Consider the following 22,449-nt stretch of genomic DNA (forward strand, 5'->3'; position numbering starts at 1 on the left):
ACCTAGGAAGACTGCACTCTTAAGAATGCGGCACTGCAGGAAGAAAACAACTCAAGGACTCCTAAGTCCTGCTGGAAGGAGAGGACTCAGCTGACTCTGCCTCGCACCCAGAGGCTACAACTGCTCTGCAAGAGTCAGTTTGCTCACCTTCTGTTTGTCTGCTCCACGGACCCAATATGTAGAACAACGTCTGATGCTAACAATGCCCAGCTGACCACAAAACACTGGACCCTGCAGGTGCCCTGATTGTAGAGAGTGTGTCTAGAAGCCTTCCCTGTGGACTTTGGGACTCCACGAGTGACCAGAAGGGTGGAGATATGTGGGACCAATGCACAGTACTGGGGTGTACCCAGGGAGGTCACACCAGCAGTAGGTATGAAAACCTCGTTCTCCATACTCTGAGCGTTTTGCAATGCTGTAAATGGTTTCAACTGGACTTTGTGGTAAAGGTATCTACCACGTGGAGCCTTGCCTGGCTATAGCTTCTAGCCTTGTTCTGCTGAATGGTTTTAAGTACAGAAAAAATAACTAAGTCAAGGGTAAAACCTTGGAAGGGGTGAGGCAGCAAATCAGTGACTAAACAACCATGGTGGCTATGAAATTTAGCTTTATCCCTCTATGAGCTTTTGGAGCCTATACCAGCGGCTTCAGATGGAGCCCGACACTGACATATCCAATTTCACGGCCCCCCCAGCCTTGAACGTTACCATACTAAAACATTTTGACTTCCATTTAAGAGGCTAATTCCTAAGGTACAAACTTTGACTGGGACAACACGCTTGGTGTATCCGACCTCCACTCCATAGTGGTTAGCCTGATATCATACCTTGGTCCCGGTCCACCCTGAACTGTTATTTTTCAATGTTGTTCTACTTTGTCTAAAACCTTTTTGCTTTTCATTAGGTGCACTATGACCCACTAAATTATGGCTTTCGAGTTGGCAAGATTGAATGTTGCACCTTGCGTGTATCCATTCCCCAGCAAAACTTGTAGGCATGTGCAATGCAGCATCATACATGAAAAGGCACCATGAAAAAGTGTTGTGCATATCCCTTAAAATCGTTTTCCTATTGCAACACATGTGGCTATATTTAGTTACTAAATCAGCCATTGCCATGTCACCATGATAACATTCTAAATTGTATATATTCATACAGAGTGCTTTCATACTAGGAGTGCAACATATATTTTAATTTAGGATAGCATGAATAGAGACAATCCTAACCAGTTGTCACACTCCTGACAATTACACTACTCATCTTGCCACACAATATCTTACAACTATTGACAAACACAAATTCATAATTAACACTTTAGTGTTTTGCAACCCATTGTAACATTCTTTGACTTTGTCCCTGCTGCTTGTTTATGATGATGCCAGAGGCATTGTTCCTTTTGTTTATACATGCACATTCTGTGTCATTTCTTTTTCTTTTGTTTGGTAGACTGCGTGAGTGTGAACTAAATTGTGTTCTTGAAAGGTTTTAGAAGCAGACCTTGTTGCTCTGACTTGGTTGTGTTTTTGGTCATGCAGTAATTTTAAGAGTGGTCATTCTTTAAATCATCTGATTTTTTTGCTGTAAAGTGGGGCTGTTTCTGCACATTTTGTGTTGCATTTTATTTTTCTATTTGTACTTTGCATGCTTTATTGGTGACATTGCAATCCCATTTTATTATGACCCGGTATCCTTTTCCAATGAACCAAGTTTATGCTTTTTTGAAAATAATGTAAAAAATATTAGAACACTGGAATGTTGAGAGCTCCATTGGAGACAGTGAAATGCTCCAGCCTTTTAATGGCTGGTAAAACCTTTGAGCCTCAACATTCCAATGTTCCTTGTGCACAGCAAAAGCTGTGAACAAAGGCCTCATGAACCAGAGGGTATTTTAATCCCCTCTGGCTTGTGAGGCCTTTGTTTTAGTTATTAAGTATCTGCCCTCTGGTGGAGGAGTGTTCTCATAGTCTTATAGACCTACGTAGCTGGGCTATACCGGCCATTAAAGTCCCGCTCCCTTGTCTATCGCTGGAGTGGGTGGGCCTTTAATGGCCTGTATACCCCGCTATGGCAGGCCCTAAGGATATATTAGTTCTGCATTAACAAAATAATTAAATATGCCAAATGTGGTAACGTTAGAAGACTAGATTTTCTTTCTTGTCGACATTCTGGGATAAGAAGGAAAATTAACTTAAAGTAGTTACCATATTATCTGTTAATTGCGTACCTGTTCCCTGATTTCAGTTGGCTTCTTCCACAATGTACATTGTTCTGTTTCTAATACCCAAACGATAACACCATACATTTTTTTTCAGCATGGAAGGATTTAACTAGCGGAGAAGTGAACATTTACAAGCTTCCTGGAGGACATTTTTACCTCAGAGATCCAGTAAATGAAAGCTTCTTGGTGAAGCATGTTACAAAATATATGGAAACTGCAGAAATGGACTATCTTTGAACATAAATATAAACATACAGAGACTGATAATCAAACATGATTATATGGTTGGCTTTTTTGGGTGACCAGAAATGATGAACAAATAATGTATACTAGATTACCGAGTGAAAGTGTATACCTTCCAGGATATCCTTAATTGATTAATTTGTGTCACTGGTGTCCTGTGCTGGAATCTTCAGGAACAGTACCCACCAGAAGCCCGCCTTCCAGCAATATAGATTCTGGTTGTTGAAATTGAGATTATTATTATCATTGCTATACAAGAGGAAGTGTTTCAGGAATGGTACAGTGGGATGGAGATCTTGAACAAGATGAAATCTCCGGATTACATCTAGAGTGAAATCAAGAAATTACATACACAATGCAGAAATTCAAAGTTCTTATACCAGAATAATTTTTACCTGAAAAGGAAACTTTAATATTGTAAACATATGTTAGCCAAATGTGATTCCTTACTAAGTTCTTGAAAAGTGATCCGTTGAGCAAAATGTAATAACTTTAACACCTTGTTCCGAAGGACAATTGAATTTTTCTATTCATAGTCTTTTTTTCCTCATTGGAAACAGTTGTTCAATTTGGGATTGTTCCTTTAATTCAAATTAAAAGCTTACTGCCAAAATTCTCTTAAACTTTGCAACTAGCTTTTCAACAATGTCAGTGTTACGCATACCTTCAGAATTTCAAGTGTTTTGTTATTTCCCAAGAATCCTCAAAGTCACTAAATCGAATTATGCACCTGGGTCCCTCCCCTCTTGTATGTATTTCACTTTTGATATTCTCCTCGGAAAATCACAAATAACTGGTATATCCTACCTGTTTCTGCAGAGATTAGCTTGAGGCTCATTTTGGAATCCTCACGTGGCAAGCTCTCTGAAGGGTAACCAGTAGATGCATCCACTCCTTTCTGCAACTGCTGATAACTGACAAAGATAAAACAAACACAGCTTTGTTTATTCAGAATATGGCCCCTGAGATTTGCACCTCCTGCTGGATCGCGAACATGTTTTTTCCTGTTTAGCCCTAGGTCCTTCAATGGTCCCCACAGCTTCACCACCACCACCTGGCAAGCCAGAAATGTACAAGTGCATGTTTACAAGGTAGAAGGCGTCTGAAAAGGACTCTATAGTGACTTTCCTTGACATTGCCTGCAGGCCCAGCATTGTATATTTGATAATGCACAAGAGTGTGATGTGCAAGGGCAAGATAATTAATAAGTCAATATTTGACTGCTAATGTTTCATTTATATTTTTAATCATGTTATAGAAGTTGTCTATATGCTAATTGGCAGTGCTTGGCGAGGGCATGAGTTATAGTTACCTTAGGCCGCAAGTTAGGTTACTTGAAATACCTCTAACTATAACTGCTGAATTTCTATGGTTTTGTGCGAGGAAATTCCAAATCTAACTATAACGTTCCTGTTTGATTTTTTACATGAATTTCTATCTTTTTTTAAATTCTGTTTCCTATCTATAACGTCCCTGTTATCTTTGTTTTTTTCAGTAAATTTCTATGTTTTTTTTTAACGTACAGTAATTTGAATTACTATACGTTAATTCAACAACCGCCACACTTTTTTTTAGCACTCCTTTTTCTCAGCCCCCGCTTGACGGATCCCCTTGAAACTTTCCATGCACAACAAGATTCTCCGGAACACTTTTTTTTGAAACATTTCATGAAGATTCGTCAAACGGCACCAAAAATATAGGCAAGTCAAAAAAGTTAGGTCCTAACTGTAACTACCTACTGCCGACCGTCAGTATAGTTTATATATATATATATATATATATATATATGTATGCATACATTGAGAAAACGAAAGGTTAAATTGACATTATAGTTAGGTGGCTATGTCAGTACCAACGTAACCTTTTGAAATCAAACAAACCACAGAAATTCACAAGTTATAGTTAGCAAAACTGCCATTTTCTTTTTTTGTTTTTTTTGTGTTTTTGCAGCCATCCAGCTCTAGTCCTGTGGGATTGCATCAAAAATTTCCATTTTGTAAAATATTGGCACCGGATGTCCCAGATGTACAAGGCATTTTTGGGTCGCAAACTAATTGGGCTGTTTGGCACCAGAAAAATGCTTTTTCAAATGTGCAGAATATGATTTGATAATTCGCAATTTGAATTTGCGATTCGTTGTTTGGAAGGGGCATGTTGTTGACGTTCCTTCCACATACCAAATCTGTATGGGACATATTACTGTTTTGCGACTAAATTCTGGTTGCAAAACTGTAATACTTTACCACTATTTTAAAAGTAGTGGTAATCCATTCACAAATGGGAAGGGGTCCCCTACGGGCTTATTTCCCTTTGAGAATGTTGAAAAAATATTTTTAAGACCAGGCAGTGGTCCCATGCACCATTTCCTGCACATTATAAAATGAAACTTTAAAGTTGCATTTTGTTCTTCCTAAATTCAGTCTGTTTTCCTTTGAGGCAAACTGGCTGCATTAAAAAAAATATTTATTAAAAAGAAATGACAAACATGATGGTCTGCTGATCTCAGCAGGCCACCATCCCTGTGATGGCTGCGATTCCTAATAGGTTGCAAATTGCAACCTACTTCATTAATATTCATGTTTGCAAGAGGAACAGGAAGCACAGCCCCTCCGGAATCCACACAGGGTATTGTGTGTCTAGGCCCTTAAGTGTCTTGCGAAGGCCATTATTTAAAAAAACAAAAAAACAAATATCCTTAAAAAATTTATTTACTATTGTATTATAGATTTCCATTAAATATTAACAGAAAATATGAAAGAACTCTGTGCAATAGATTAAAATGAAATTTAAAACTCTATGATCGTGAGATTGGCCCACAAGCGGTTCACAGGGCTCTCGCCAGAGTAATGCCACCTTGAAAGTAGATTGCTGTCATCATATATCCATATGAGAATTACAAGAACTAAGCAAATACACATTCCCGCCTGAAATATTGAATATTTGTCTGTTTAATACTCAAACATATTTTACAAACATTTTGCAGCATATGAAGCATAACCTGTTTTTTTAGAACAAAACATATATTACAAAATCATTCTACCATACACACATTCTCCTAAATAATTAAAATAATTAATTTACTTTAAAAAAAGCTAGAAATTCAGTAAAGTAACATTATAGTTTGGTGTAATAAAAATATCTGTTTTGGAATATAAAAAAAACTTGGAAATTCACTGAAAAAAACAAAGGTTAAAGTAACTTTATAGTTAGGTGAAAATCTCAGTGTCAACATTGATGTTTTAAACTGAAAAATACACAGGCATTCATCAGTTTTAGTTAGCAGCACTAACTATTCCTTGTGCCCCTACCACTTACTGCTTATGACGTCACACATGACATAACACATGACATGTTTTGACCTCTTTTATGACAACACTGATGAGATCTCAAATTACACGATTGATTAAAAGTTAATTATGTGGAAAAATGTGGATGAATGGGTAGACAAAATGGTGCTCACCTTTTTGACCTGCTTGCACATTTTGATGTTTATGCCATTAACAGTAGTCTTAAAGCACCTTTAGGTCTGGCTAAAATTGAAATGTTACTGGGACTGGGCTGATTCCGGTTCACCAATCACTATTTTGCCAGAAAATACTTTTAAGGACGAATGGAAAGAAATTGCTCTTAATAAAACTTATGTTAATCCCATGGCATTTGATAATTTTGACATTGAAAAGTTGGGATTCTCTTATGACAGTCTTGATATTCAGGGACGAGTAATATGTACCAAGATTATTTGGGTATTAATGGTAAGGACATTGTTGGGTGGTATGATTTAGGAAGGCTTGGGATTATATTGAGTCCTGGGACTGATTGCCATATTTCCTTGAGAGATATCTCTATTATTATATTGCACTTAATGTACTAATTTTCAAGATGTGATTGATAAACATAAAAATGTGTTGATCGAGAAACATAAAAATGGGTTTTTCTTCAAATGTTGGGCTAGTAAAAGGTGTTGAACATAAATTTATGCTTGCCTTTTTATGAGCTGGTACGAAAAACAACATGCATGGGGCAGATATGCCTCCCCTGCACAGATTTTATTGTGTTCTGGGGGAGTTATATAGATGACATCATTATGTAATGGAATGGGACGGTAGAGCAGCTAACAATGTATCATGCCTTTTTGAATGACAATCCTTACAATGTCAAACTAAGTATGCAATACAGTAAGGAAACAATAGACTTTTTGGATATTCAGTTCTTTGTGACAAATAATAAGATACAGAATGCAATGTTTAGAAAATCGACGGCCTGCAACAGTATCTTACACTCGACAAGTGCCCATCCCAAGTCAGTTATTCATAATATCCCATTTGGTGAAATGGTACGTATTAGACGTAACTGTAGTGCTACAAAAGATTTTTTAACTCAGATTGAAAATGCTAAACAGAGATTTATATAAAGGGAAGATATGACAACAAAAATGTAATATCTTAATAGCAGCGGTTGCCGCTGCGCGTGCAGATCAGATTTGCAGTGTCATCGCACGCGCAGCGGAGCTGCTCACACGCGGCTGTTTTCATTGTTCGGTGTTCCTTTCCGCGTTACAAGCGCGAGGAACGCCGAACATTTGAAAACTGCAACGGAACGAGTGGAGGCGAGATTGAGGAGAGCAGAGCCATTTTATGCTGCGCGCTAGGGTGATTATTGTGAAAGAATTAATTTTGAAATAAATCCTATTTGGAACTAACAACGTGGTGTCTGGAGGTTTGTTCCCAGCTTACCATATGTGGCGACGAGCTGTGGAACTGGATCACCCCAGGCTGTTACTTCGAGGCCCACTCGTGCATCAATCCTCGACCTTCTGGACAGCTGTATTTACGATGAGAGTGTCTTATCTCCCATGAACCTCGGGTCAGAAGGTGTGGCTACAGCAGGCTTTCATTCTTGTGAAAGTATAGCGGCCATCTTTAAACGGCTACTTTCATCAAGATTTTTGGACTATTATTATTAAAAATCTGTGGAGGAATTGATTTAATTGCAATGATATGGTCCCGAGTGACTTTATTTTTTATTAAATACGGTCATGCAGTCGGTCAACCCTCCGCCACCATTTTTGGAAACTCCTGGTGAGCCAGCCATACCATGGAAGCAATGGTACGATGCTTTCGAAACTTATATGGGTGCCATTGGTGCGTCAAGATTCAGACCTGAAAGAAAGAAATGTTTATTGCTTCATTCTTTAGGTTTCGAGGGTAGGTCGGTGTTTAAACATTTACCAGATATTCAAGTGGAAGACGGCGAAGAACTTGATGATTTTGAAGACGCTCTTAAGAAATTGGCCACCAGATTTGACGCACCTCCTAGTTTGGTTATTGCAAGACATAAGTTTTTTAGGAGAGAACAAAAAAATTGAGAAGATGTCAATAACTACATTTCTGCTTTGAGGAAACTTGCGTCTGAGTGTTTCTTTGACACATTTACTGATCAGTTAATACGTGACCAATTCATTTGTCACTGTGCGGATAAATCAATCAAGCAAAAGTTGTTGTCTTTAGGAGATCCATCTTTGTCAGATTCTATCAGAATTGCTAAAAGCATTGAAACTGCAATGAGATCTGCAAAAGAGTTGGAACGTGCACAGGCAGAACATGTGAACGTAGTACAGAGATCTGACAACAGGCGCAAGATGAGAGTTCCTGTGCACAACAAAGTGGAAGTGGATAAATCCAATGGTTTTTTCAAGCAGACCAATGTTTGTTTTAGGTGTGGCTATCCACCACATACAAAAGGAGGAAAAATTTGTCCAGCAAAGAATGTGCAGTGCAGATTATGTGGCAGAACTGGTCATTTTGCAAGAGTGTGTCAAAGTAGCAGAAGTGGTTACACTAAGGTTAATGCTGTCATGGATGACGGTGATGACAGGATGGATGAGTTGATGAGTGAAATGCAAGAAATGATTCTGACTGTGGGTGACTCTGACATAATCTCTGGCAATCCAGTGGATTGCATTGATCCGTATGTTTTAATTCAAGTAGGTGACAAATATTTAAAGTTGTTAGCTGATTCGGGGGCTAGAATCACTATGATTACACAGGAACTTTACCAACAGAATTGGGGCACGAGAAAATTGAATCCTCCAGATAGGACTCCGTTTTCATATGAGGGAAGGAGGATTGACTTACTTGGTTTCTTTGAAGACATTTTAGTATTCAAGGGGCAACGCATTGTTGGGAAAGTCTATGTTGCTGTTAAAGGGTTGAACATTTTAGGATGGTTTCACCAAGGGCTTTTTGGAATGGTTTTGCATCCAGGTACGGGTGGTCAGGTGACAGTTATTAGAGATACCTCTGATATAGAGAAATTACTAAAAGAGTTTCCCAGAGTTTTTTCAGGTGATTTAGGTAAGATAAGGGGCTTTTCACACAAAATAAAGGTCAAGGACAATGCTATTCCTGTTAAACATAAATTGAGAGGTGTGCCATTTAGTGTCAGGGATGAGTTGGAGAAAGAATTGGAAAGTTTGCGTATGAGGGGAATCATTGAGCCCATTGATTCTTCGTTATGGTTATCTCCGTTGGTGGTGGCTAAGAAAAAAAATGGGGAATTGAGAGTTTGTGTTGACTTGAGGGCACTCAACAGAGAGATCTGGGTTGACTCTCATCCATTGCCTAAGATTGGTGAGATGCTTTCTTGTATCAAGGGAGCAACATTTTTTACTAAACTCGACTTGGCCACTGCTTATCACCAAGTAGAATTGACACACGAGTCGCGACACTTTACTGCTTTTGTCTCCCCGTGGGGAACGTATCAATATTGTCGTATGCCTTTTGGACTGGCGTCAGCAGCGTCAGTATTCCAGAGAATAATGTCTACCATTCTTAAAGGTATCGATAAAGTGTGTGTTTTTCAGGATGATGTGTTGATTTATGCTTCTGATCGATATGAACATGATGCGATTCTGAGGCAGGTATTGAGTAAGTTTGAGAATGCTAGTGTCGTATTAAGAAGAGAGAAATGTCAATTTCTTCAAACGTATGTAGAATATTTGGGGCATGTCATCACACCAGAAGGGGTTTATCCCAGACCAGATCTTGTAGAAGCGATTGTAAAAGCACCTGCACCTCAGGACAAAGTTGGTGTCAAATCATTTTTGGGTCTTTGTGAATTTTATTCTAGATTTATTGAAAATGTTGCTACTCTAGTCAGACCCATTTCAAATCTGTTGAAATCTAAAACTGAGTTTTTGTGGGATGCTGAGTGTGCGGAAGCATTTGATACTATTAAACAGAGATTGAGTAGTGCCAATGTTTTACAATCTTATGATCATAATTTGAAGTGTTGTTTGACTGTCGATGCCAGCAAGTTTGGTCTTGGAGCAGTTTTGACGCAAATTAATGAAAAGCAGGAGTATACTATTGGGTTTGCGTCAAGAGTGCTCAGATCTAATGAAGTACATTATTCTGTAATCGAAAAAGAATTACTAGCATGTTGGTGGGGTATAGAGAAATTTAAGTCTTTTCTATGGGGAAGAATTTTTTTCTCCAAACAGACCATAAGCCATTAGTCTCTATTCTTAATGGTACCAATCTTAAAGGTAGCTCACCAAGAATTGCAAGATTTGCGGCCAGGTTGCTTCAATTTGATTTTTCTGTGATACACATATCTGGTGGAAAAAATGTGAGAGCAGATTACCTTTCCAGGCATCCAGTTTCCGAAGATATTGGTGAGGAAATGGACACTCAGGATGAAAACTGCTTCATTGCTTCTGTCGAATTAGAACGTACTGGATCGTTTTCCGAAATGATGTGGAAGGAAGCGTCTTCAAGTGATAATGTACTCTCTAATGTTTTAACGTATGTTGAGAATGGGTGGCCGCATGAAAAAAGTTTGAATTTGAGTACTCAACCTTTTTTCAAAGTGTCGGACGAACTATCAATTGAAGATGGTGTATTGTTGAGAAGTGATAAAATTGTCCCTCCTGATGTTATAAGATCCATTATTATGGAAAAAGCACATCAAGGTCATTTGGGTACTACTCTTACTAAAAAGAGGGTTAGGCAATACTATTGGTGGCCGCAAATGGACAGAGACATTGAAACGTTGGTCAAGTCCTGTTGCATTTGTTCAACCAGTGATAAGGCCCTCAAAAAGTCAACTCCTCCGCTAATGCCAATAGAATGTCCAGCAGGTCCTTGGGAAAAGATTGGCATCGATTTATTGGGTCCCTTCAATTCTCTTCCTCCTAAATTACGGTATGCTTATGTAGTAATTGATTATTTTTCCAAGTGGCCCTATGTGAAGTTTGTGAGTCGTGCAGATTCCACGTCTGTGGTGTCGTGTCTCAAATATATATTTTTGGATGAAGGGTTACCCAAGGAACTTGTGTCTGATAATGGGGTCCAGTTTGTGTCTTGTGAAGTTGGAAATTTTTTGAGTGAGTGTTCCATCAAACATTTGAAGAGTTCTCTCTATCAACCGCAAACGAATGGTTTGGTTGAACGGTTTAATAGAGTGGTTGGGGAGTGTATCCAGTGGGCGTTAGCTAATGGCTGTGTGGTGGATGCTGCTGTAAAGAGTATGCTCTGGTTCTACAGAACAACACCCCACACTAGCACGGGAATATCACCATTTGAGGCACTTAGAGGGAGGAAGCCTGCCACCTTATTTAGACCAGCTTGGTTGTCCAAGTTTTTCAAGCATTCTACATGTAAGGAACTCATTTATGCAAAGGTGGGTTCGAGTATTAAAAATTCTCAAGAAAAACAAAAGTCATATTACGACAAGAAAAGAGGTGTGAAGGAGGTGCAGTTCATGGTGGGTGATTGGGTGCGGGTTAAATTACCGGGGTTTGTCATGAAAGGGGATTCCAAGTTTTCTGAACCATGCAAGGTTGACAAAGTATATGGGAATGCTGTGCGGGTTGATGGACGTAACTGGTGGAATATGGGGAAGGTGGTAAAGGTTGAACCTAAGGATGTTTTGTTACCTGTTCACAAGAAGGGGGTTCACTCTTCAAAAGCACAGGATTGCTTGAATGTACAAAAATCTGTGGGGGTTAAACCCTCGAGTTTAAAAGAGGTGGATTCATGCTCCAATCTTGTGCCTGTCAGGAGAAGTGATAGAGTGCACAAATTACCTTTAAGGTATCGTTGAGTGAGATTACCTTTGAATTACCTTTAAGGTATCGTTAAGTGAGATTACCTTTAAGGTATTGTTAAGGGTGAATCACTTATACGATGTTTTATGTGTTGTGTTTGTTTTGGTTATACTCAACATGTATGGTTACGTTCATAGTTTAGTTCTGCAATCGGAGAGAAAAAAAAAAAAAGAATATAATGATAATTGTTTCTTTGCTTGTTGGTTATTTAAAGTGTTAAGAGTAGTATCTTAATAGCAGCTGCTTACACGCGGCTGTATTTTATTGTGGTTTATTTAAAGTGTTAAAAGAGAAAACTAAATGTAATATCTTAATAGCAGCGGTTGCCGCTGTGCGTGCAGATCAGATTTGCAGTGTCATCGCACGCGCAGCGGAGCTGCTCACACGCGGCTGTTTTCATTGTTCGGTGTTCCTTTCCGCGTTACGAGCGCGAGGAACGCCGAACATTTGAAAACGGCAACGGAACGAGTGGAGGCGAGATTGAGGAGAGCAGAGCCATTCTATGCTGCGCGCTGGGGTGATTATTGTGAAAGAATTAATTTTGAAATAAATCCTATTTGGAACTAACAACGTGGTGTCTGGAGGTTTGTTCCCAGCTTACCATAAAAACACTGTTGAAGGCAGAGAAACAGATTATAAAAATGACTAGGAAAGAGACATTATATGTGAAGTCCAAAGATGATAAAAAGAAGAAAAAATCTGATCAGGTGGCATTTGTGACCCACTATTCAGTTCTGAGTCAAGAGATTTTTAAAATTTTACAACGCCACTGGCATCTACTTATAGATACACCGGGACTAAAGGGGTGTATATCAAAATTTCCTAAGGTGACCTACCGTAGAGGCATGACATTAAGGGACCAGCTATGCCCAAGTTAAATTACTGTGGGCAATAATCAAGTGTGGCTTCCCACTAAACCGAGAGGGTTTTATGTTTGTCATGAATGTAATATTTGTATGTTGGGCTTAGACAAATCAAAAGATTTTTGTTATAACACCACAAGGAAATATACAATCAAACATTTCATTAACTGTAAGACAAAATATGTGATCTATAATTTGGGTTGTACATGCAACAAGATCTATGTGGGGAGTACTGTAAGGCCCCTGAAATTAAGAGTACAGGAACATGTACGTGCCATATAAAACAAAGATACCAGGTATCCATTAACACTTCACATGATGCTATCTCATTCTGAGGATGCGCACATCTGGTTTCAGGGGGTAGATTATGTACCCCCTCACCAGAGAGGCGGAAACAGGGAGTTAATTCTACGCCAGAAAGAGGCAGCATGGATTTGTCGCCTGCGAGCGGTTGAAATGGGCCACAACACAGATAATGAATTGCACTATTTCTTATAACTTGTGTATCCTTGAAGCAATAGATGATAGAAGCTTTAAATTGGTTGAATACTATTTCCTGTGGCCCATGTAATTATCCACCTGATGGTCTTATTATAGTTGGAATTTTAATTTTGTTAAAAATGTATAATAATTATTTAGAGATATATTGTATTAATATTATAGTTTTATTTTTTGCTTTCTAAATAGTGAGATATGTTTTTTCATTTATGACTGGATTGACATCTAGGATGGAACATGGACAGTTTTCTGTAGTAATTTATTATAAATTGCTTCAGTGTATTGGTACTTTGGGTTTTTAATATCGCCAGTACACTGTGGTGCTTAACGGTTAATTTGGTTTATACTGAAGTTATTATTTTATTTTGATATTTCGATATTAGGTATTCTTTCTGGAATCAGGTATTCTCTCTGTTCTCTTAATGTACAAAGTTTTTGAATACTCAGTTGACACGTGTGTATTTATTGAAAGGAACATTTGGAATTGTGGAATTATTATATTGTATAACTGCGGTGACAAACTATTCTGTTAGTTTGTCTGTATATTGAGAGATATTTTTGTCCCTACACGCTTCAAGGTGGCCGCTACGGTTCTTATCGATCCCCTGGCTTAGTGCATATAGCAATTAACATACAGTGGGCGCACTTACTTATTTATTGTAATGAATAGGTGGTTTTGTGTGAATTAACATAAGGGCATGACCTTGGCGAAAAATGACCTTATTCCATTCGTACATTGCGTAATATTTATGTTCCTTGCACACTCCAAGATGGCCGCCGCGATTAACACCAATCTTGAGGAGGCACATCTTTTGACCCATGTGACTTTATTTCCGGGTCGAGACGGCCTGTTCAGTGATTATCTGCACCTGAATAAACCGATACTGGCGGTATATTTAAACCCTAGCTGCCCCGTGAGATTTGGTTTGTCTTTTGCGATCATTGTGCTGATCCACGTTTGGAAGGAACCACAAAACTTTGCCGATAACGAGAGTTGCTGTACTGACTGTACAGCTTTGGGAGATCTCAGCAGGTACTCGTGTTGTTATAACGCGTGAGTGTCATGTTGTGTAGCATATGGAATTAATTAAAATTGTTTTGCAACAAAGGTTTAGGTTTGTAGAGGCTGATATAGATGATTATATCGGGTTCTGCAGAATTAAGACCTTAAAGTTATATGGGGATTGAGAATGGGTCTGGGCATTTCAAAATTGGAAGAACTGAAATAGTTCAGATTGTAGATACATATTTTCTCGCATGGACTCATTGAATAAGTAGTTCAAACTAGTAATCGCATTGTGGAATATTGTCTACTGTTGAGACATAATATGGAGGATGTGTCACTTACTACTGCGTTTATTAGTGTTGGAAAATGGGTTATTAGTAAGGGCAGGTAGGTACCTACACCTAGCAACAAGCCACTAACCTCCACCTAGGTACAGTTAGGTCTCAGTAAATTAATCCCAGCTCAACCCTTGGTAGCTTGGCAACGAGCGTGAAGGCTTAACTTAGGAGACAAAGTGTAAAGCATTCAAATATCACAAAACAGTAATCAAATAAAACACAGGAAACAGTTTAAAAATCCAAACCCAATTTATAAAAATAGTTTATATTTTTATCTTTAAAATGACACAAAAACGATTAAAATCGGTTCAGGGGAACCGGAGATATGAATTTTTAAAGAATTATTATTTTTCTAGCGCTTAGAAGCAAAAAGCGTCAATCGGGTCATCTGTTTGCACCAGGACCGGGGCAAAGTCAAAGTTTCAGGCCGACCGCGATGGAGCCCTGCTCGGCTACAAGTCGCGGGAGGCCTCGGTTAAAAAGTTACCTTCTGACTTAGTCTTTATTTTGAAGTTTTTCTTCACCGGGACGAACCTGCCAGTTGAATCCGACCTCCTGGAGCCCTTGTCCGGATACGCGATGTGGGTTTCCTCGGTGGTGATTTTTACCTTCGGACTTAGTCGTTTTTTCGAGATGAAAATCCTTCTACCGGGGTAAACCTGGATCTTGATCCGACGTCCGTGGAGCCCTTCTCGGATACGATGGCTGGGAGGTCCCGGTCAACTTTTTACCTTCGGACTTAGTCTCTTTTTCGGATGTTTTTCTTTACCGGGATGAACCACGAAGTCAGGCCGGGTCGCGGTTGAGGCAAGCCGGCTAGAATTTCCGCTGCGGGTCGGTCCCTCTCTGGAGCTTTTTTACAAAATTTGTCAAATCTTCTCCAAACTTCTGGGGCTTCACCCAGATGTTCTATTAAGGTTCTTTTGGGGTCCACAGCTCACCCCAAGGGTCCAGAAGTTCTGTGATGGTCCTTGGGGGGTGCGGACTTCAACTCCCAGAATGCACCTGGCGCAAACTCCTTTTTGGCCACTGGACAGTGGTCAGCTGGTCGCTTTCTTCAGGAGTTGGTGCAGGGGACTCTGGTTAGCAATTTTTCACCTGTAGCAAACAGGGATTCCCTCCTTGAACCAGTTGAAGCCAGGCAAAGTCCTTCTTGTGGTGAAGCCCAAGTGTGCAGCTGGTGCAGTCCTTCTGAGTGCAGGTTCCAGGTGCAGGCCAGGGGTCCAGCAGGGCAGTCCTTCTTCTCCTTAAGTTCTTTCTTCTTGAAATTTGGTGGGGATCTGAGGTGTGGGGGCAGGTCTGCCAGTTTTATCCTTGCTCCTGGGTGAAAAGCAAGGGGGTCCTGGTCCTCCAATCAGGTACAGGGTCGTCCCCCTGTGATGACCACTTCCTGGGAAGTGTGGCAAAAATCCATCCCAAAAGGCAACAGTCTCTAAAAATCCAACATGGCTGAATCTGATTTTTGGAGGTTACATCTGGCTGAGCCCACCCACTGGTGTGGCTAAAAATCATAAACACACCCCTCTCCTGCCCTCTCCTAATCTAATCAAGGGGGCACCTAGCTGTCTGGGGTTGCAGGATGTGGGGGTGTTGCTGGTTGCTCCAAATGTCCTTCTCTGCCTTTGAAGACCAGTTTGGCAGCCCTCCCCCTTCCTGCCTCACCATCTGCTGAGGGGAGATTCTCTCCCCCAAGCACATTCCTTTGTGTGAAGCCAGGCCACTTCACACCTCATCAAGGCAGCCTGGCAGAAGCTGCTGCAGGCTGGCCAATCAGAGCACAGCAGCAAAAACAATGCAGAGCTGAAATTGGCAACTTTTTAGGTAAAGTCTAAACTTTTTACCTGAATAAGTTATATTAAATCCAACAACTGGAAGTTGTGGGATTTATTACAACAATTAATTTGATACCAAATTCTTGGTATGTAACATTTAAGGAGACTTTAAAATTTAAAATAAAGTCTGCCCATTCTAGCCTATGAAGGCCATTTACTTCAATGAGGGAAAAACAAATGTGGCTGTTTTTACCTCACCAGGGCTTATAAATCTATTTTTATAAAGTCCCTGCTTATAGTTACATGGCACCCAGCCCTAGGGGCACATAGAGCACACCTTAGGGGTGACTTATATGTAAAAAATAAGGTAGTTTAAGACTTTGGAAGTACCTTTAATTCCAAAGTCGAATTTGCATATAACTTTTATTTAAAAGCAGCCAGCAAGGCAGGCTTGCTTTTAAAATGACACTGGGCACCTCAGCAGTGCACCTAGGTGTGCACCACCTATGCTGTGGTCCCTAAACCTACATGCCCTACCATATACTAGGGACTTATAGGTAGGTTAACTTAGCCAATTATAATTAGCCTAATTTGCATATCCATTTTACACAGAGCACAGGCCCTGGGACTGGTTAGCAGTACCCAGGGCACCATCAAAGTCAGGAAAACACCAGCAAAAAGAGGAAAATGGGGCCAAAAAGTTATGGGGCCTCTGCAATCAGCCCTGTTTTCTCACACAACCCCCCCCCCCAGCCCACACGCCCAGGAGACTCAGCCCAACCCTGGGAGAGTCTTCCTGGCTTGTTAGGCGAGGAAGACAGTGAAGAAAACTGGCTGTCCCTTTGCAGGGCCTACTCTGCCTTATATCCTCCTGTCAGGGTCACTCCCTATGGGTAGTGAAGCCATCCCAACAGTCAAAGGACCCAACTCAAACTGAAACTTTCCTCTAGGGGGGTCTTCCTCCTTTCTCTCTGCCAACTTGGGTAGTGAGGTGCCCACCTCCCCTACTCCAAACTTTGCTAGGGCAACACCTAGCTTACCCAAAGAGGTCACCCAACACTTGAGCAACCCCACCATGACCAATAGGGTCAGGTGGCCTACTTTGCTATTGGCCCTGGGGTCTGCCTCCCAGGCCAAGTACATTGCTGCCAGGAAGGCTAGCACCCAGCAGAGGCTACTGACAGCTGTCAGTACCCAGAACCACACCCTAAGCTCTCCACTGACAGGTGGCTGAGCTGCTTTAGGGGCAACTTTGGGGTCCTGGCACCCCTCTTGCTGTCTAGAGTGGGGGGCTACCACCTCCTGTGGCAGACACCCTCCTTCCACTCTCCCTTCTGTCAGTGCAGGGACAACACCCTGCATCTGAACAGCTGCCTGACTACTCAGGACTTCCTTGGGGTCAGGGGAGGCCTCACCAGTGCCAATTCTGGGCTCCCCCCTTACTGGGGCAGAAGGCCTTTGGCTCCCTGGAACTCTCTTTAAGAGTGGCCTACCCTTCCTTTTCTTCTTTCCTTTTCTTGGGGACCCCTGTCTCCTAACTGTAGGGACTGACTCCCCAGGACTTTGGGTTGGGGGGGCGCCCTGGGCGACCACCCCATCTGTGACCAGACTCACCTCTGGGAGGTCATTGCCCAGGATACAATCTAGGGGAAGGTCAGCACTGACTACCACCCTAATCCAGTCAAGGATACCCTCCCTCTCTAGGGGCACTATGGCTACAGGTTTGGAGGTGACCTCCCCTGTGGCTATCCTGACTTTCTTTGTCTTTCCTGGGACATACATGTCTGGGGTCACTAACCGGTCACTCACTATAGTGTGACTGGCACAGGTGTCTCTCAGGCCAGTGGTAGGGATCCCATTCACTTGAATGTGGTGGAAGTGCCTACTCCCACCCTCAGGGATCACCAGCTTACCATCTGGTCCTGTCTCCCAGCTCAATGCTAGGAGGACTTCATCATCTGAGGAATCCTCCTCTATGGCTACACTGGACAGCCCAGTGCTAACCACCTTCTTTGGACAGGCTGCATCTCCTCTGAAGTGACCTGTCTGCTGACAGTCAAAGCAAGCCCTACTGTCCAAGAGCTTTTTTAACCCTGGGTCTAACTGTCTCTGCTGGTCAGAGTGGGAGTGGGATTTACTCTCCTCCTTCTTGGGGTTCTGGGGTACAGAGGGAGTCTCTGTGGTGGGCTTACCACCTCCCTCCTTAGGTTTTTGGGGACCTGTCCCCCCCTTCTTGGAGTCTCCCCCCTGGGACTTGACAACCACCCTGGTTCTCAACCACTCATCAGCTGCCTCCCCTAGTTCTCTAGGGTTGGTCTGCTTAGAGTCCACTAGATGCTGGCGTAACCTTTCTTGGGTACAATTGGTCAAGATGTGCTCTCTCATGATCAGATTGTATAACCCCTCATAAGTATCTACTTTGTTACCAATAATCCAGCCCTCTAGTGCCTTTAGTGAAATGTCCACAAAGTCAACCCAAGACTGGGTACTGACCTTCTGGGTGTCCCTGAACTTCATTCTATATTGCTCTGGGGTCAGACCAAACTTCTTGGCTAAGCACCTCTTCATACTAGGGTATGAATCTGCCTCCTCCCCCTTAAGGTCAGAAGCCTATCCCTCCCTGAGTTGGGGACTAACTCCCACAAAAGGGAACCCCAGTATTGAGGCCTAACCCTTCACATTTGGAGTGCCCTCTCAAAGGCCCCCAGCCACTTATCTATGTCATCCCCCTCTACATAGGCAGGAACCACCCCTTTGGGTAATCTGGGGCAAACTCCCCCCCCCATAGACACCTCAGCTTCTTTATCGCTGCCTCCATCTCTTTTCTCTTTGTATGCCCACTTTTTCTTTTCTAGGGCCAGCTTGTCTGCTTCCAAAGCTATGTATGCTAGCTGGGCCTCCAGCTCTCTTTCTCTGATGGATGGGTTCTCTCCTCCTGAAAGGACCCCCTTCCCACCACTAGCTTTGGGTCTGCCCCTAGTGACTGTATTTACTGAGGACCGTTCTTCCTCATCCTCACTTAGGCTCAGATGCCTTCCCTCCCCTGAGTGGTTAGAGCTTGCATCCTCCCTTCTTTCTCCCTCCTCTGGAGCTTCTTCTGACTCTACCTCTTGGGCCTCAGCCCATGCTGTCAGGGATGTGATCAGGATTTGCTTCCTGAGATCAGTGGTTGCAGGCAACCCTCTTTCAATACACAACCCCCTAAGCTGGACTACTGTCAGTGTGGGTAGGCTAGCCAGATCAAGCTCCATGGTTCCCTAGGTTTGTGTCAACAAAAACTTTTTGCAAAAATTGGAAACAAGAATTTAGAAAAATTACAAAAATTCAATAATTGAAATTAATCCAAATTAAAAATTAAAAATAATTTTTGCACTAGGACAATTTAAAGGATTTTTAATTTGTTTTACCTAAAACTGTAACGTGATATTGAACACAAGTACAGGATCCCGTCGCTGCTTCCAAAAATGTTGGAAAATGGGTTATTAGTAAGGGCAGGTAGGTACCTACACCTAGCAACAAGCCACTAACCTCCACCTAGGTACAGTTAGGTCTCAGTAAATTAATCCCAGCTCAACCCTTGGTAGCTTGGCAACGAGCGTGAAGGCTTAACTTAGGAGACAAAGTGTAAAGCATTCAAATATCACAAAACAGTAATCAAATAAAACACAGGAAACAGTTTAAAAATCCAAAACCAATTTAAATAAATAGTTTATATTTTTATCTTTAAAATGACACAAAAAAGATTAAAATCGGTTCAGGGGAACCGGAGATATGAATTTTTAAAGAATTATTATTTTTCTAGCGCTTAGAAACAAAAAGCGCCAATCGGGTCATCTGGTTGGACCGGGGCAAAGTCAAAGTTTCAGGCCGACCGCGATGGAGCCCTGCTCGGCTACAAGTCGCGGGAGGCCTCGGTTAAAAAGTTACCTTCTGACTTAGTCTTTATTTTGAAGTTTTTCTTCACCGGGACGAACCTGCCAGTTGAATCCGACCTCCTGGAGCCCTTGTCCGGATACGCGATGTGGGTTTCCTCGGTGGTGATTTTTACCTTCGGACTTAGTCGTTTTTTCGAGATGAAAATCCTTTGACCGGGGTAAACCTGGATCTTGATCCGACGTCCGTGGAGCCCTTCTCGGATACGATGGCTGGGAGGTCCCGGTCAACTTTTTACCTTCGGACTTAGTCTCTTTTTCGGATGTTTTTCTTTACCGGGACGAACCACGAAGTCAGGCCGGGTCGCGGTTGAGGCAAGCCGGCTAGAATTTCCGCGGCGGGTCGGTCCCTCTCTGGAGCTTTTTTACAAAATTTGTCAAATCTTCTCCAAACTTCTGGGGCTTCACCCAGATGTTCTTTTAAGGTTCTTTTGGGGTCCACAGCTCACCCCAAGGGTCCAGAAGTTCTGTGATGGTCCTTGGGGGGTGCGGACTTCAACCCCCAGAATGCACCTGGCGCAAACTCCTTTTTGGCCACTGGACAGTGGTCAGCTGGTCGCTTTCTTCAGGAGTTGGTGCAGGGGACTCTGGTTAGCAATTTTTCACCTGTAGCAAACAGGGAGTCCCTCCTTGAACCAGTTGAAGCCAGGCAAAGTCCTTCTTGTGGTGAAGCCCAAGTGTGCAGCTGGTGCAGTCCTTCTGAGTGCAGGTTCCAGGTGCAGGCCAGGGGTCCAGCAGGGCAGTCCTTCTTCTCCTTAAGTTCTTTCTTCTTGAAATTTGGTGGGGATCTGGGGTGTGGGGCAGGTCTGCCAGTTTTATCCTTGCTCCTGGGTGAAAAGCAGGGGGGTCCTGGTCCTCCAATCAGGTACAGGGTCGTCCCCCTGTGATGACCACTTCCTGGGAAGTGTGGCAAAAATCCATCCCAAAAGGCAACAGTCTCTAAAAATCCAACATGGCTGAATCTGATTTTTGGAGGTTACATCTGGCTGAGCCCACCCACTGGTGTGGCTAAAAATCATAAACACACCCCTCTCCTGCCCTCTCCTAATCTAATCAAGGGGGCACCTAGCTGTCTGGGGTTGCAGGATGTGGGGGTGTTGCTGGTTGCTCCAAATGTCCTTCTCTGCCTTTGAAGACCAGTTTGGCAGCCCTCCCCCTTCCTGCCTCACCATCTGCTGAGGGGAGATTCTCTCCCCCAAGCACATTCCTTTGTGTGAAGCCAGGCCACTTCACACCTCATCAAGGCAGCCTGGCAGAAGCTGCTGCAGGCTGGCCAATCAGAGCACAGCAGCCAAAACAATGCAGAGCTGAAATTGGCAACTTTTTAGGTAAAGTCTAAACTTTTTACCTGAACAAGTTATATTAAATCCAACAACTGGAAGTTGTGGGATTTATTACAACAATTAATTTGATACCAAATTCTTGGTATGTAACATTTAAGGAGACTTTAAAATTTAAAATAAAGTCTGCCCATTCTAGCCTATGAAGGCCATTTACTTCAATGAGGGAAAAACTAATTTGGCTGTTTTTACCTCACCAGGGCTTATAAATCTATTTTTATAAAGTCCCTGCTTATAGTTACATGGCACCCAGCCCTAGGGGCACATAGGGCACACCTTAGGGGTGACTTATATGTAAAAATAAGGTAGTTTAAGACTTTGGAAGTACCTTTAATTCCAAAGTCGAATTTGCATATAACTTTTATTTAAAAGCAGCCAGCAAGGCAGGCTTGCTTTTAAAATGACACTGGGCACCTCAGCAGTGCACCTAGGTGTGCACCACCTATGCTGTGGTCCCTAAACCTACATGCCCTTCCATATACTAGGGACTTATAGGTAGGTTAACTTAGCCAATTATAATTAGCCTAATTTGCATATCCATTTTACACAGAGCACAGGCCCTGGGACTGGTTAGCAGTACCCAGGGCACCATCAAAGTCAGGAAAACACCAGCAAAAAGAGGAAAATGGGGGCAAAAAGTTATGGGGCCTCTGCAATCAGCCCTGTTTTCTCACAATTAGATGTAATTTGGTGGTGTTAGTATTTTTTGCCCAGCAAACATTTCAGAAGTTGCTAAATAGTACTGTTTTGTTTTTCACACTAGATGTGCTATGGTTGAGCCAAAGGGTATGAGGACAAATAAGAGATGACAAACCAGTCAGAAATGGATTAGGTATGTCATAAAAATGGAACGCATGGGACTTAGACAAATTGTTTCTATATAGGCCACTTTCTATGTAGATGAAGTAATCTATTAGCTGGTCACACTGGGTATCTTTGGTGATTATATAATATTAGTTATTATTTCAGTGATTATTTGTCGAACTCCCTTGCCCATTTTTTCTTGTTGTTATGTTTTTATTTGTTTGTTTCCATACATGTACATAGCTATCTATATTTATGTTTGTCTATATGTGTAAATACGTTATATATATCTTTTTGATTATATAATGTGTGGGTATTTGTCTATTG

General features: G+C 41.8%; 1 protein-coding gene across 4 annotated transcripts in view; it reads left to right on the top strand.

The window, feature by feature from the left end:
- The window catches only part of OLAH (oleoyl-ACP hydrolase), a 97,856-nt gene extending 91,471 nt beyond the window's left edge, over positions 1 to 6,385 (top strand). For all 4 annotated transcript variants that reach the window (XM_069211585.1, XM_069211586.1, XM_069211587.1 and 1 more), the window contains exon 7: positions 2,312 to 6,385. In XM_069211585.1, coding sequence (XP_069067686.1) covers positions 2,312 to 2,454 — 143 coding nt within the window. In that variant the 3' untranslated portion in view covers positions 2,455 to 6,385. The remainder of the gene's footprint in view (positions 1 to 2,311) is intronic.
- The last annotated feature ends 16,064 nt before the right edge of the window (positions 6,386 to 22,449 follow it).

The sequence above is a fragment of the Pleurodeles waltl genome, chromosome 10, assembly GCF_031143425.1.
Source record: "Pleurodeles waltl isolate 20211129_DDA chromosome 10, aPleWal1.hap1.20221129, whole genome shotgun sequence".
In the NCBI taxonomy this organism is placed as follows: Eukaryota; Metazoa; Chordata; class Amphibia; order Caudata; family Salamandridae; genus Pleurodeles; species Pleurodeles waltl.